Source organism: Saccostrea cucullata, unplaced genomic scaffold (genome assembly GCF_032062105.1).
Source record: "Saccostrea cucullata isolate Sc308-1 unplaced genomic scaffold, CSIRO_AGI_Scuc_v1 ctg11597, whole genome shotgun sequence".
Lineage (NCBI taxonomy): Eukaryota > Metazoa > Mollusca > Bivalvia > Ostreida > Ostreidae > Saccostrea > Saccostrea cuccullata.
The window spans coordinates 1-16,139 of NW_026923464.1; the positions used below are offsets into that span (position 1 = coordinate 1).

Consider the following 16,139-nt stretch of genomic DNA (forward strand, 5'->3'; position numbering starts at 1 on the left):
TGACATCAATCTTTAATTTTTTTTTAGACATCTCAAAGAGAACCGGTTTACTACACTAAAGAACAGCACGTTTAAGGGTTTGACAAACTTAGCGATCTTGTAAGTTTTTCTAAGATTTCCTGTCCATATATATTTTTATAATGTCCTGTGTTTTGATTCAACATAGTCAAGAACGATAAGGGCGTATTTTTGATCTTTTTTTACGTTTTTGTTTGTCTGAACCTGAATAAAGTATGATACAAGTAACTAACTTGATTTATTTGAAAAATATGACGAGTATATACAATCATCTATCCAAGGATTCAATGGAATAATTAGGTTAATGTGAAATACGTAGTTCAGATTGGCAGATAAATAAGTTAAGATTGTAAATGATAATTCTTCATACCCCGTATATACTCGCTTATAAGTCGGTGTTTTGGGAGTTTAATTTTGGTCTAAAAATCTATATCCGACTTATAGGCGAGTCATAGAGAGATATTTTTCTGGAATTTGAAATGTAATATTTCATATGCATTTCTAACTGAATATGAATTTCATATAATATTCACGATATTTCCTTCAAATCTTCATTTTACGTATCGTTGTACACGCCGTCTTAGCCAAATTCTCTTTACACGACATGATCAATTCCAAAGTTACTTGTTGTACACATATGACGTCATCGGTGGTAGGTTTTAATCAAATTGACAGATACAGCATAAAAAATAAAAACATTTTATTTTTATTAAAGTTTACATGTTTCTATTCATTTTCTAGAGTTAAATTACATCCCTAAATACCAGTATTGCGAAAACTTGTGTTCTAAAATTGACGTCATATTGCCTACTATGACGTCATAATGTAGCACTGATTTAGTCTAGGTAGAATATTTTGTATGCTTCTTTATCTCATACGTGTTGGTGATACAGGCCGTTGGATAAACTTATGCTTTATCAACGGGTAGATGCTTTATCAATAGCACTTCCGGTTTTGACACGAACCCTCGCTTCAAGATTTTATTTTATTGAAACTTATTTGTGAAAATTGTTGCCCTTATAAAATGAATGATAAAGGGTAGCAATATCGTTAAAAGCAAGATGTCAAAGAAGTGTCTTATTTTATCAAGAAACCCGTTGGCTATTTGAAGACAGATGTTACCCCCCCCCCCCCCCCCTTAGATCGTTTTCGAAGAAATAAAGCCTTCATGTACCAGTTAAGTTGTTGTTATAAGACTCTTTTGACATCTTTAACAATGCTTTCTTATATTATACTACGTATGCCTACCTAGTAATGTAGGTGTAACTTACCATGGATCAGCAAACAATCTAGACAAAGTCTAGGCCCCTAGCCTTGCCTAGCACGATTTGTACTGCCATCGTAAAAAGAGTTGATTTTCACGATCCCCATAGTACTAACAACTTTCAGTCAGAAGTTCGTTTGATGTAAAGCTCCAGCAATTTTCACATGATGTTTTCAAAGACACAGATAGCAAATATTCTTAATTTTGAACTCGATCTACTTTCTCTCGACGCATGTAAACATCAACGGTGCTACGTCATCAAGTTATACGTCATCAATTTGATTTTGGCAGTCATTCATGTAGTTTCGCAGGGGAAGTCTCAAAGTTTTGTTAAAACGAAAGTCGTATGAGATAAATAGAACATCTATAATTGTGTGATTTGATATTGGCTTTATCCAACTCGTTGAAATGGTGTATATTCGCTCGGCAAGCCTCGCGAATATATACACCATTTCAACTCGTTGGATAAAGCCAATATCAAATCACACAATATAGATATCCTCTATTTATCACCCCTGTACGGTGGCTGGTATAGGACATGGTATGAGATTTTTTTTTATTAATTCGTGGTCACAAAATAAAATTCGTGGCCACGAAATAAAATTCGTAGGAACGAAATAAAATTCGTGGCCACGAAAAAAAATTCGTGGGAACGAAATAAAATTCGTGGCCACGAAATAAAAGATAAAGGATCTAGTGTATTGACATATCGGGTTTGTAATTTAGACGCCAATGTGTGCATAGACGCACGCGCAGATCTGCAGACAAAAAGCGGAGAAGATATGTTATATTTACATGTAGCTAAGTTTATGTCCGGTGCATAAATAGCTTGTAGTTGTAAGGCTTTTTTTAGTCAATCACTCAATGTTTATTTATTTAACAATCAGTGGCAGAGTAGGCCCCTATTATCGGGAACGTGACATCTTAAAAATGAAAGCAATATTCAGATATTGTCATGATTGTTTTCACATAAACTCAACTGTTTGATAGAAATGAAAATGTGTGCTCTTCAATAAAGGTACATGTAATTGTTTAGGAGAAAATGCGAACTAGTTAGATCAGTATTAATACTATTTAAAGGTTTAATTAACGGTCACCACAATATTATACGCTCATCAGCCCTTCATGCAATTAACCGACAAAAATCAGATTTCAATAATTAATGATGATTCAGGCATATTATTCAATATCCATAAAGATTTTAAACAAAAATCTATTTGGCTCATTTCAAGTGAATGATAATAATATATAAGTTCGTTCGTCTTGAATGACATACAAGAAAGAAGCTTAATTGACATTATACAGCACAACTTTATTTCGTGGCCACAAATTTTTATTTCGTTCCTACGAATTTTTATTTCGTGGCCACGGATTTTTATTTCGTTCCCACGAATTTTATTTCGTTCCCACGAATCTTATTTCGTGGCCACGAATTTTTTTTCGTTCCCACGATTTTTATTTCGTGGCCACGATTTTTTTTTCGTTCCCACGAATTTTTATTTCGTGGCCACGAATTTTTTTTCGTTCCCACGAATTTTTATTCCGTGGCTAAGAATTTTATTTCGTGGCCAAGAATTTTTATTTCGTTCCCACGAATTTTTATTTCGTGGTCACGAATTTATAAAAAAAAAAAAAATATTCTCATACCATGTCCTATACCAGCCACCGTACCCCTGCGTGTATCCCCTGTTTTAAAACATAATTAAATATTACTCTGTCAAAGTTTAATTTAGTGAGCAAACTTTGGTTACTACTAAATAAAGTCCTTTAATTCAGCAAAGAGAAACTACACTGTTTTCAATGACTACGACGTTTAAGGGCAATCCCTGTAACTGTTTTGGCATTGTAAGAATTTTAAGAATTATTAACACATATTTTCAACTGACCTCCACTCTTCACAATATCTTTCAGAAATCTAGCGGATAACAACATATCCACAATAGATGCCAATGCTTTCAGCGGTTTGACAAAGTTAAAGGAACTGTAAGTTTGTTCTTTAGAAATATTGAAGGAATATCAATCATCCAAAAATATAATATCCCGTGTTTTGTTTCATTCAAGGATTTGACAAAGTTAAAATACTTTAAGTTCGTTCTTTAAACTATTTTGGGGATATCAAATCCAAAAATTCTAATATTTTGTGCACTCATTTTCAATGAACCTTCGCAGTTTATAAAGCGTTAACTGTCCAAATCCAGTGTATACCATGTGAATTCAATACATTGGCAATTTGAAGCACGTACGAATCATTCCTGGGATTATTAACTCTTATCTGGTTTTTTTGTCTTAAAGAATGAAGAAGCATTTATTTTACATAAAAAAATACTTCCTGTAATTAGTAAGAATTATCCACGTGGAAATTAACTCTTACATATTTTTTTAAGAATGTAGAATTACTTATTTTACAGGAAAGATAATTGCTCTTGACATTTACTCATCTCATTTGTTTTTAAAGATCTCTGTTCAAGAGGGAGATATTGATTATAATTTTCTTTTTTAAAAAAAAAAGAGGAAAAATTCTTATGAATATTTAAGATGCCAAATTCATGCACTGAACATTCGCTCTACACAATATCTTTCAGGTTTTTTATACGGCAACAGTATAACTTTAATAGAGGCCAATACGTTCAGAGATTTGACAAATTTGGTAGTGATGTAAGTTTGTTCTTTAAAAATATTTTTTAAATATCAATCCTAATCTTTGAATATTAATTCTCCAAACTATAACATCCCGAGCATTGATTCATTCAATTGATTGAAAAAATATAAGAGAGAGTAAAAGATTTGTTACCAAATACATGCACTGAACATTTACTCCTCGATATCTTTCAGGTCTTTTCGAGCCAACAGTATAGCCAAAATAGAAGACGGTGCGTTCAGAAATTTAACAAAATTGGAGCGACTGTAAGTTTTTTTCTTTAAGGTTCATTGATACTCTGATAAGAGAGATAATTCTTAATGACAAAATTGTAAGTTATTTTTGTTTTAGAGTATTTTAGGAATATCAGCCCTCCAAACTATAATATCCCGAGCATTGATTCATGCACTTGATTGAAAAAAAGAGACACTGTATGTTCGCTATTTAAAGTATTTTTTGGGATATCAATAGTCAATGACTCTTCGCAGTTTGTAAAATGTTAACTGCCTCAACCCAGTGTATACCACGTGAATTCAATGTATTTGCATTTTGAAGCACGTAGGAATCATCCACATGACAATTAACTATTAACGGTATTTTTTCTTTAAGAATGAAGGAACATATATTTTGCATGATAAAAATACTTCCTCTTGACATTTAATCTTCATTCTTTAGAAGTCTGGGCCAGAACAAATTAACAGCAGTAAAGAAAAACACCTTTACTGGTTTGACGAAGATGCAGCAGTTGTAATTTCTTTTTCTAAAGTTGCTCACCTAATTTATGTTGTAGAATCAATTAACTGTTCCTCTGAGCCTGAATAATGATCAGAATGATACATGTAACTCACATGATTTATTTGAAAATCTGACGAGAATATACATTGAACAGTCTAAGTATTAAAGGAGTAATAAGATTAATGTATGATACGTAGTTCAGATTGACAGATAATATGTGTACAGTCCACTAATTGTTTTCAATATAGGTACAATCCACTAATTGTTTTTCCATAGGTGGCAATGTTAACCTTTCTTCTCCTAGTGAAGTCCTTAATTTTGTTCAGCACGCAGCTCTGTTAAGGCTTACTATGAAATCAACGGAAAAAAGCTGTGCAAAAACGGAAATTTTTTTAAACTTAATTTATTTTTATTCAGCTGTTTTATTTAAGGAATGAATTTAATAGCTACGCATTTAATACGGTATAAACTGGGTTGGGGCAGTTTACGCTTTTTAAACCGCGAAGTTTATAATTGAATTTTCATTCATTTGATGATTGTTCTCACTAAATGACTTCAATTTGTACCAAATTTGAATGTAACGTCAGGCGGATTGATACGTTTTTGACGTAAGTCATTGTGACGTAGGCAACCCATTTTATACGAAAAAAAATATTTTTTTTATCCAACCAAATACATTGTTACAACCAGAATTAAATTATTATGACATAGCTTAAATACTTATGGAAATAGCATAGTATAATCTACTCTGCACTGTATGAAGTTTGGCCCCATCGATGAGCAGTCACGTGATGAATGCATTGCACGTGAACTCAATGTAGGTCATTAACAAATTTCAATATGGCAAGGGCATATCCTATTTGAAATTAAAATTTCCAACGATAAATTGTTTCTGTATACTTTGTGCTTTCTGGAAAGTGCTGCTGCTTTGAATAGAATTCGCGTTTTAATAGTTAAAATGTCAAGTGATTAGACCCATGTCGGAATATCTTTGACTTTTACCAAATATTTTGTGTACTTATAAAGTCACGCTCTAGATTTAAAGAAAGCAGCAGCACTTTTCAAGTTATGGAACTATCCTTTATTTATTTTCGAAAGATGGTTAAGATTTATTTTGTGTATGCCCTTGCAAAAGAACGATTAAATGAGACACCTCTAAGTAAAATATAAGTAAAATAAAATATTATACTTAACCTGCATAAAATAACTACAAATATATTACTTAAATACATACTCTCCATAATTAATGATTAATCGCACTAAACAAAGGATATATTTGGTATACCGGTAAATATCCAATTTAAAACCTGAAAATAACATTCTGTTTTAAAATCAAACGAATTTTTCATTGTTAAAAGATCCTCAATTCGTCTCTCACAGCACATGGAATGTCATTTTTACAAAAATGACGTCATGATTGACAAGTCCATTGAGATCAGTGATTTGTTGAAAACCAGTTGTATGGGATTAAATTGCAACTTTTTTAATGCATTGATAATTGTTTATTATGCTAATGCAGTATAAATCTACAAATTATTTTTGTCATATTTTGTGTGACGTCACGGTAGATTTTTCCCGTATAAATTAGGCCCTGCCCCCTTATTTCAGCCTTAACAATGCTGCACAGTGAGTGACCCATCAAATTAAAGCAAATTGTCTTACCATGGATAAAATCTCGAGATGGCATGTCAGATTCGTTTTCCGGCAATTATGCATATTTCTGCGGGTACCTCTAAAAATCAAGGTGAGATCAGGGGAATTTGAGACCTCCAATTGGCGTTATGATACACAAATTAATTCGCCTGATCTTCTTTATAAATTACAATTGTCAAGCTTTTTTGGTAGGAAAGATATCCCTTATCAACAAGTGCGAGGCTCAGTTTAGTACATCTGCACATTTTTTTTGCAAGTCTGCAAATGAAGGAACTTTTAATTTTTGCAGCAAAATTTCTTCTCCGACCAGTTTTAAAAATAATAAGTGAGATGTACCCAATTTAGTTGAGCTTGTAAATGTTAACAAACCTGTGTTGCTATTGTGAGACTTGTAAGAGTTTATCACGTGATCGATTCTTTTTTATGATTATAATTTTCTATTAAAAAGTTTTTTTCTTTCATTTTTAGGGTGAGAAATACTAACCCAGTGTATAATGTGTTAATTCATTGTATTGTCATTTTGAAGATAGAAAGAAATATCCACGTGAAAAATTAACTCCTACATATTTTAGCTCACCTGAGCCGAAGGCTCAAGTGAGCTTTTCTGATCAAAATTTGTCCGTCGTCTGTCGTCGTCGTCGTCGTTTTTGTTGTTGTTGGCGTTATAAACTTTTCACATTTTCATCTTCTTCTCAAGAACCACTGGGTCAATTTCAACCAAACTTGCCACAAAGTATCCTTGGGTGAAGGGGATTTAAAATTGTGCAAATGAAGGGCCATGCCCTTTTCCAAGGGGAGATAATTATGAATTGGAGAAAAATTAATGGTATTTTTAAAAAAATCTTCTTCTCAAGAACCACTAGGCCAGGAAAGATGAATCTAATGTGGAATCATCTTCAGGAAGTGTAGTTTCAAGTTTGTCCAAATCATGACCCCCGGGGTAGGGTGGGGTGGGGCCAAAATGGCCGATCAAAGTTTTATAAAGGAATATATAGGAAAAATCTTCAAAAATCTTCTTCTCAAGAACCACTGGACCAGGAGATATGAAACTCATGTGAAAGTATCCTCAGGTAGTGTAGATTCAAGTTTGTTTAAATCATGACCCCCGGGGCTAGAATGGGGTCAAAATGGCCGACGCAAGTTTTACATAAGAATATATATAGGAAAAATCTTTGAAAATCTTCTCAAAAAACACTGGGCCAGGAAAGATGAAACTCATGTGGAATCATCCTCAGGTAGTGTAGATTCTAGTTTGCTCAAATCATGAGCCCCTGGGCGGGTGTGGGTTGAAAGGAGAGCGCTGTGGCTTTGCAGAAAATTGCTCTTGACATTTACTCATCTCATTTGTTTTTAAAAATTTCTGTTCAAGAACAAGTTTTGATTATTATTTTCAATTTTAGAAAAAAAGAAGAAAAATTCTCATGAATTCTTAGGATGACAAATTCATCACAGAACATTCACTCTACACAATATCTTTCAGGTTTTTGAACGGCAACAGGATAACTACGATAGAGGACAACACATTCAAAGATTTGGCAAATTTGAATACACTGTAAGTTTGTTCCTTAAATAATTTTTTGGAATGAAGGATATGGAGATAAGGAACAGTATTTGATATTAAAGTCCGTAAAACAATACAAAATAAGAGCAGAGTAAACACGGACATCTGAAACATCAGAGGTTGGATCAAGTGCCTTGGAGGAGTGAGCATCCCGAAATCTGTCGTCAATTCGGTGTATAAATAATGGACTAACAATGTGTATGAAAAACTTCAGTTAGCATTTTACTCAATTGTAAACTGTATTTGCTGACAAGGTCATTGTATCGACCATAGACTTTACGAAATGATGACTTTAAACAAGACTGCTGATATTCATCATATAGCTAGTTCGATTACCATTTACGTCTTTTTTCAAGTAAAAAAAAGAGTATGAAACAGATATCAATATTCCAAATTATAAAATCCCGAGTATTGATTGACAAAATAATAGATACTGTATGTTCCTTACTTTAAATATTTTTGACATATTAAATTTCGATATCCCTGTCATTCATTCTAATGGAACGCAATCACTGCCTTGTAGCAGAACACTATGATGCATCCAGTATATCAATTTATCATCACGTGATAATGAGATAATGATAATGAGATAAACTTATGGTTTATCCATGGTAGGTGGTTAATCAAAAGCACTCTCGGTTTTTAAACAATCCCTCGCTTTAAGATTTTAATTTATCACCAATATGATTTGTGAAATTTCTTGTCTAAAAATACTGATGATAAACAAAAAATATTAAAATTAACAAAAAATATTATAAACAAGACTATAGACCTGTTTCGAATTTATCATTCCTCTCAAAGGTTATTGAGAAAGTCGTTGGAATTCGCCTAGAACATCACCTAGACTCAAACCATATGCACGATACTCTACAATCTGCATATCGTTCGTATCACTCAACCGAAACTGCACTGTTGCGTGTTCACAATGACATCGCTACCGCCTTAGACAATAATTCTTATGCTGTACTTGTCATGCTCGATCTGTCGGCCGCGTTCGATGTTATAGACCAGCAGATTCTTTTCCTTCGTCTTGAATACTTATACGGGATATCCGGTTCTGTGCTGTCATGGATAAAGTCCTATTTAACTGACAGGAGTCAGAGAGTTTCGATAGGTGCAACTTTATCAAATGCGGAATCGCTTGAAATCGGTGTGCCTCAGGGCTCGGTTCTTGGACCCCGGTTGTACTGTTTGTTTTCGAAACCTATAGGAAATATATGCAAGCGTCATAAAATGCGGTATCACTGCTAGGCAGATGATACCCAAATATATCTCGTTATTGAGCCAAACGAAGACTTGAATAATGTGGCTTCTTCTCTCAGTGCTTGTCTTGTCGACATAAAATTATGGATGTGCACCAATCTTTTAAAGCTAAATCAAGAAAAGACTGAATTGATGTTCTTTTGTCCAAAACATAAAATAAAAGACGTTTCTACATTCAATCTTGTTTTTGGAGAGAGCTCAATTAGTGACTCTCCTTTTGTGAAGAACCTTGGAGCCTTTTTCGACCAGACTCTAAGTATGGAGAAAAACTGCAGTTCAATAGTTAGAACATGCTTTAATAATATCCGGAAAATCGGTCGCATCCGTCCGTACATCACAGACGACGCATGTAAAACTTTGATAAATTCACTTGTGACTTCCCGACTCGATTATGCAAACTCGTTGATGTATGGCATAAATAAGCAACTTGTGAATAAACTCCAAAAAGTCCAAAATACTGCTGCGCGGCTGATAACTCGTACCAGGAAATCTGATCACGTGACCCCAATCTTGAAAGATCTCCACTGGCTCCCTGTCCAATACAGAAGTCAATATAAAATACTTCTGTTTGTATACAATGCATTGAACAATCGTGCTCCAAATTACTTGTCCGAGCTTCTCAAAATATACTCTCCTACCAGGTCCTTGTGTTCACAGTGTTCTTTTCTTTTGGATGTTCCTAAAGTTAGAACTGTTACGTACGGCAGTCGTCGATTTGACTACGCCGCCGCCTCACTATGGAACTCTCTTCCTCTGTGTCTTAAAAATTCCAAATCTGTTTCCGCTTTTAAAAAAGGACTTAAAACTCACCTCTTTGAACGAGCTTACGAGGGAATGTAAATATTGTTTTTATAGTGATATATATACCTAATGTAAAAGGACACTGAACTGATCTTAAAGTCTTTAATGTTTTTTATTTCGTGCTCTACTGATCGAGTACATGTTCCTTTAATATTTATTTATTTTTTTTAATGTTTCATTAGTAGTAAATTTATTAAAGTGACTCCCACGCAGCGTAATATTTTATGGTCTTTTAGTACACATAAAGTCTTTTAGATATCCTATTTTTATGCACAAATATGTATTATGTATTTTTTAAAGTAATTTGTTCGCCATTTTGTAAGCTTATATCTATTTTAATGTGAAGCGCACTAGAGTGTCATTATTATAATGCGCTATAGAAATTATTGTATTGTTTTGTATTGTACAAGAAAACAAAATTGTTTACGTCAATAAAGTGCGAAGACGGAATCAACTTCCACCTTCCCCTGTAAATCGTTTTTATAAGAAACTTTTTACAGTTTTTGTGGCACGTAGAGAAGTCTTATAGGCACAGAATCTGACACGTCTGTTTCATACTCGGCTATTTTACTTGAAAAAGACATTAATGGTAATTTAACAAGCAAACTATATGATAAACGTGATATATCATATACCTATTAGTGTATCAGCCCTGATACAGGCGTTTTGGACTAGGCGAGACAGCGTCTCGGAAGTAGGGCTGTCTCGCCCTCAGGGCTGAGATATCTCTGTCTCGGCCCGTCGTCAAGGGGCTGTCTCGCCCTCAAATTTCAAATCATTATTTCTGTTTAATTTGTGTGAATTACGAGTGAAATTCATATTTAAGTATTAAAGAGAAACATTATATATCGAAAAGTTTAACCAGAATCTTTAAAAAGTATTTATTTATATTAGAATTTTGAGAAAATTGTTTTTAAAAAGTGCGCCAAATGATAGCACTTGTGACGTAAGAGATGTAACTCTTGTTTACTTCTAGGACAGCAACACATCATGTTTTGAAAAAAATTGACGTTTATTTGCTTTGACAGTAACAAAATACAAAGTTTTCATGTAATGTACCATTTTTTTTAAATTAAATATATATTGTAAACAAAACAAACGGTCACTTTAAATCTCAGATTTTCAAATTGTAACGATTCGTTGAAGAAGTTGTAACCCCGGTTACAGAAATTGTTCATACGTAGAGCATGCTCTTGTGTATCGAATCAACTGAGATATATATACTCCGTATGCAGGTGATGAAGGTATATTGCTAAATAAGTAAGGGAAGATGACGATAGAAAAGTTAAAGTCATCACGTTTATCATATAGCTTGGTTGTTAGATTGCCATTACTGTCTTTTTCAAATAAAATATTCAAATATGAAGCAGAAGTGTCGGACTCTGCGGTATCTTTTATCTCAAGCTCACCAGGATATAAACTGTCTCTATATGATTATTTCCCGTCAAGCAACATCCCCAGGAACATCGAAATAAAGAAAGATAACTCTAATTTTTGTTACGACAAAATTATATAAACTTTTTGATTGAAAAATATTTAAATATTTGTTCTTTTCTTTGGTTTTAGATATATGATATAAACAACCTCACACCACTGTTTTGATCTCGTCCCTGGTATCAGCCCTCGGATGGTCTCGGCCCGCGCCCTCCGGGCTTGGGCCGATACCAACCGCTCGGGCTGATACCAGGGCCGAGATCAAAACAGCAGTGTGATATTCTATATGACTTTAACTTTTCTATCAACTTTCCTTACTTATGCAGCAATATACCTTCATCACCTGCATACGGAGTACCGGGTATACCGTATAAGTTGAAATTTTAGCGAGACGTAAATTTGGCGTTTTGTCCTTAAAATATCGTAATTTATTTTTAGCGGGAAGTAATTTTAGCGATTTTAAAATGCTCATAAAAACCTATTACAAAGTAAAAACAGTTTATTTTTAGCGATATTTAATTTTAGCGATCTCAAAACCCTCGCAAATAATGCCAAAATTAAATCCTCGCTAAAAATTCTGCTTATACGGTATATATGTCAGTTGATTCGATACGCAAGAGCATGCTCTATGTATGAACAATTTCTAAAACGAGGTAAATTATTGACAAGCAAGTTGATGAATCATGAATATCAGCAGACTCCTTTAAAGTCATCATTTCCGAAGTTTTATTGTCTATACAATGACCTTGTCAGCAAATACAATTTATCATTGAGTCAAATGCTGTCTGACGTTTTTCATACTTATTGTAAGTCCATTATTTAAAAACCGAATTGACAAAGGATTTTTCCGTTATTACCTGATCATGACAATGAGCACACGGCGGGTGTTACCGGTAGTCAGGGGATGTTCACTCCTCCATGGCACCTGATCCCACCTTTGATTTTTCGGAGGTCCGTGTTTGCTCTGCTCCTATTTTGTATTGTTTTATGGACTTTAATATGGAATACTGTTCGTTATTTGCATATCCTTCTTTCAACAGTGCTTTCTTACATTAAACAGAATACATTAAAACTCACCATGAAACTATAAGTAGTAAAAATTGTGTGATTAATTGTGTCATTTCATATTTGCTTTGTCAAACGTGTTGAAATAGTGTAGATTTGCTCGGCAAGACTCTCGTATATATTACATTTTAACTATGTGAAGCAAACATCAAATAACACTATCTAGATACATGTACAAGTATACTTTGCGTAGTCCCGGTTAGAATCCTTGTTATAGCATTCTTCTTGGTTAGACGTGGCGTTGCAGCATCAACATTTCAATCAAAGCATGGGTTTACTAGTAGTGTTTATTGTTTCTTTAAATCAAAAATTTCACTGAAAATAGACCCACGATTTAGAAGAAATCTTGCAAAGAACTATTTTCATTAACATTATTAAACAAGGGAAATAATTCAACATTTGGGGTTTAAAAGCATATGGTGTACTTTAAATAGGTCACGGGTATTTAATGATAAATAAGATAGTTCTTCCATATATACTTTTTTCAAAATTTCTTTGATGAGTTAAAATTATGGGGTTTTTTTTGATGAGTTAAAATTATGGGTTTTTTTAATTTGTTGAATATATATATATATATATATATATATATATATATATATATATATATATATATATATATATATATATATATATATATATATATATATAAAGTATTGTTCACCATTTTTTTTCTTTTAAAGGTTGAATAGTATTCATTAGTTCTAATGCATGTTTATATTATTTTATCCAGGAAAATATATGATAATCCTTATCACTGTAATTGCGAGCTGATAGGCCTGGTCGATTTCCTTAAATCTGGACGTGTCACCGTATCTGGAGATCCACGCTGCTTCACTCCTGGGAACTTGAATGGAACTTCATTGGTCAGTCTATCCGCTGCAAACTTGACCTGTCCCGATATGACCACTATACCCACAACAATCTCCGGGACAGAGAGCGACAACACAATAGACACCACGACGGAGTTCGTGAAAACAACTTATGAAACCAATTCTTCACCTTTGAAAGGAGGGAACTTTCTGGTTATAGCATACGTGTCTTTATGCTCGCTTGTTAAAACCATGATTGAGTTTTAGAATACAGAAAAAAAACGAATGGAGATATTGATTTTAAAACAATTCTAAAAAAAAAAAAACGCTAAAAACGACTGGAAACTTGATGAAGACAGTGAAAAACTATTCATACCCTTGAAATATCAGTGAATTTCCCTGATATACTAATTTTTCTAGGGAAATAATGGGAAATAAGAGAGAGCTAGACATAACTATAACTTCAGTCATGTTTGTTTGAGTATAGATCTGTAGAAAATCATAGGATAAGATTACAACCTGGTATGACTGTCTGGTTAATGCTAAAGAATAAAATAGCACTGTTTACTAAGATTCCAGATAAGAGAGAGCTAGACATAACTATAACTTCAATCATGCTTGTTTTAGTATAGATCTCCAGAATATCAAGGATAAGATGACAACCTGGTATATCGGTCTGGTTAAACCTACATAATTAAATAGCACAGTTTACTAAGACTCCACTATTTTTTTTTTTGTAATACGTTACGGAATATTAGCTCTTGAGACATATTGTAAAACTTTTCAAAAATACAATGTATATTTGACATTTAGAGTTGAAATAAATTGACCATTCAAATATAAAGAACACCTTCATGAATAATTATCACATATGTACAATGTAATTGTTATCATATTGCCATAAATATCAAATGAGAATTGTCAAAAAATGGTAATACCAATCTCTTTAAAATTATTTAATGACGTATCATAATAATATTGATGTTATCATTTATTTTCTGTTGTCTTCTGTCATTTTATTGTCTATTAAACAAAAATATATAGTTTTTGTGATTTTTTTTTTTTTGGGGGGGGGGGGGGGTGGGGGATTCTGTGATTCCAGTAGAATTTTTAAATTTTTTTTATCTGAGCGTCTGTCAGACACATCTGCTCTATATTTGGACATTTTACTTGAAATAGACGTTAATGTTTATTTTACAACCAAGCTCTATGATAAAGGAGGATATGGAGATAACGAACAGTATTCAATCTCAAAGTCCATAAAACAATATAAAATAAGAGCAGGGCAAACACGGACCTCCGAAACAACAGAGGTGGGATCAGGTGCCATGAGGGAGTGAGCATCCCCTGCTCCACTTTAATGATGACTTTAACTTCATCACCAGCAAAGGGAGATTATATATTTCAGTTGATTCCAAACGCAAGAGCATGCTCTATATATGTGAACGATTTCTAAATTAAAGGTAAATTATTGACAAACAAGTTGACGAAAAAAGAATATCAGCAGTCTCGTTTAAAGCCATCAATTTGTAAGTTCTAAAATTGATACAATAAACTTGTCAGCAAGTACAATTTGTCAAAATTTAAGTCAAATGCTGACGTTTTTCATAATAATTGTTAGTCCATTATTTATACACTGAATTGACGACGGATTTTCCCGTTATTTTCCGATTATGACAGGGAACACACGGCGGGTGTGACCAGTCAGCAGGGGATGCTCACTCCTCCATGGTTCCTGATCCCACCTCTGATGTTTTCAAGATCCGTGTTTCCTCTGCACCTATTTTATACTGTTTCATCTTTTGTTCTTGAATACTGTTCGTTATCCTTATTTATTTCCTGAAGAAGAACCATGACATTAAAATGACATTTAATTATTTCTTTCTTCATGATTTATATATTGCTAGTTTAATATGCCCCATATATTTTAAAGAAGTTCTAACATTAGATTTTTTACTTCATTTTGAGAGAAATACCAAGCCCAACAATGTCAAAGAGATTTGTTTCTCAATTTTTATTGACCCATTATTTTGTTTTCCATAATGGGAATTTTTTTGCAAAGTTTACAAATGTAAATGGACATGTATCTTTAAAAATGTATATCAGACTTACCACACTGCATCTGAACAGGAAATATTTTTAAGACATCGTCAGTTTGAAATACATGGATAAAATGAAGAGTATACAAGAAGGATATGGAGTTAACGAACAGCATTCAATATCAAAGTCAATGAAACAATACAAAATAGGAGCAGAGCAAACACGGACCTCTGAAACATCAGTGGTGGGATCAGGTGCCATTGCGGAGTGAGCATCCCCTGCTGACCGGTCACACCCGCCGTGTGCTCGTTCATATGATCTCGTAATAACGGAAAAATACGTTGTCAAATCAGTGTATAAATAATGGACTAACAATTAATATGAAAAATATTAGTCAGCATTTGACTCAATGATAAATTGTATTTGCTAACAAGGTCATTGTATAGAACTTACGAAATGATGACTACGAGTCTGCTGATATTCTTGTTTCATCAACTTGCTTGTCAATAATTAACTCGTTTTTAGAACTTGTTCATACGTAGAGCATGCTCTTGCGTATCGAATCAACTGAGATATATATACTCCGTATGCAGGTGATGAAGGTATATTGCTGCATAAGTAAGCCTTAGGGACGTTGACGATAGAAAAGTTAAAGTAATCACGTTATCATAGAGGCTGGTTGTTAGATTTCCATTGACGTTTTTTCAAGTAAAATATACAAGTATGAAACAGCTGTGTCAGACTCTGTGGTATCTTTAATCTCAATCTCACTAGGATATATCGTATCGGAATGGAAGTTACCATAATGATTGTTAATTGACAATACGTCGTTGATATATCTAAATGTCGAGTTGAAGG

The 16,139-nt window shown here is 33.4% G+C and overlaps 1 protein-coding gene across 1 annotated transcript; it reads left to right on the forward strand.

The window, feature by feature from the left end:
• Positions 1-3,872: 3,872 nt before the first annotated feature.
• LOC134264074 (SLIT and NTRK-like protein 6) lies at positions 3,873-14,193 on the forward strand. Its single transcript, XM_062746380.1, has 4 exons — positions 3,873-3,937; positions 4,115-4,186; positions 7,789-7,860; positions 13,163-14,193. Coding segments are annotated over exons 1-4 (492 nt in total). The 5' UTR covers positions 3,873-3,935; the 3' UTR covers positions 13,509-14,193.
• Positions 14,194-16,139: the final 1,946 nt, after the last annotated feature.

Excerpts from the sequence above, each read along its gene's own strand:
- LOC134264074 (XM_062746380.1), top strand. Across the intron at positions 4,187-7,788 it reads TTAACAAAATTGGAGCGACT|GTTTTTGAACGGCAACAGGA; the intron begins GTAAGTTTTTTT and ends AATATCTTTCAG. Across the intron at positions 7,861-13,162 it reads TTGGCAAATTTGAATACACT|GAAAATATATGATAATCCTT; the intron begins GTAAGTTTGTTC and ends TATTTTATCCAG.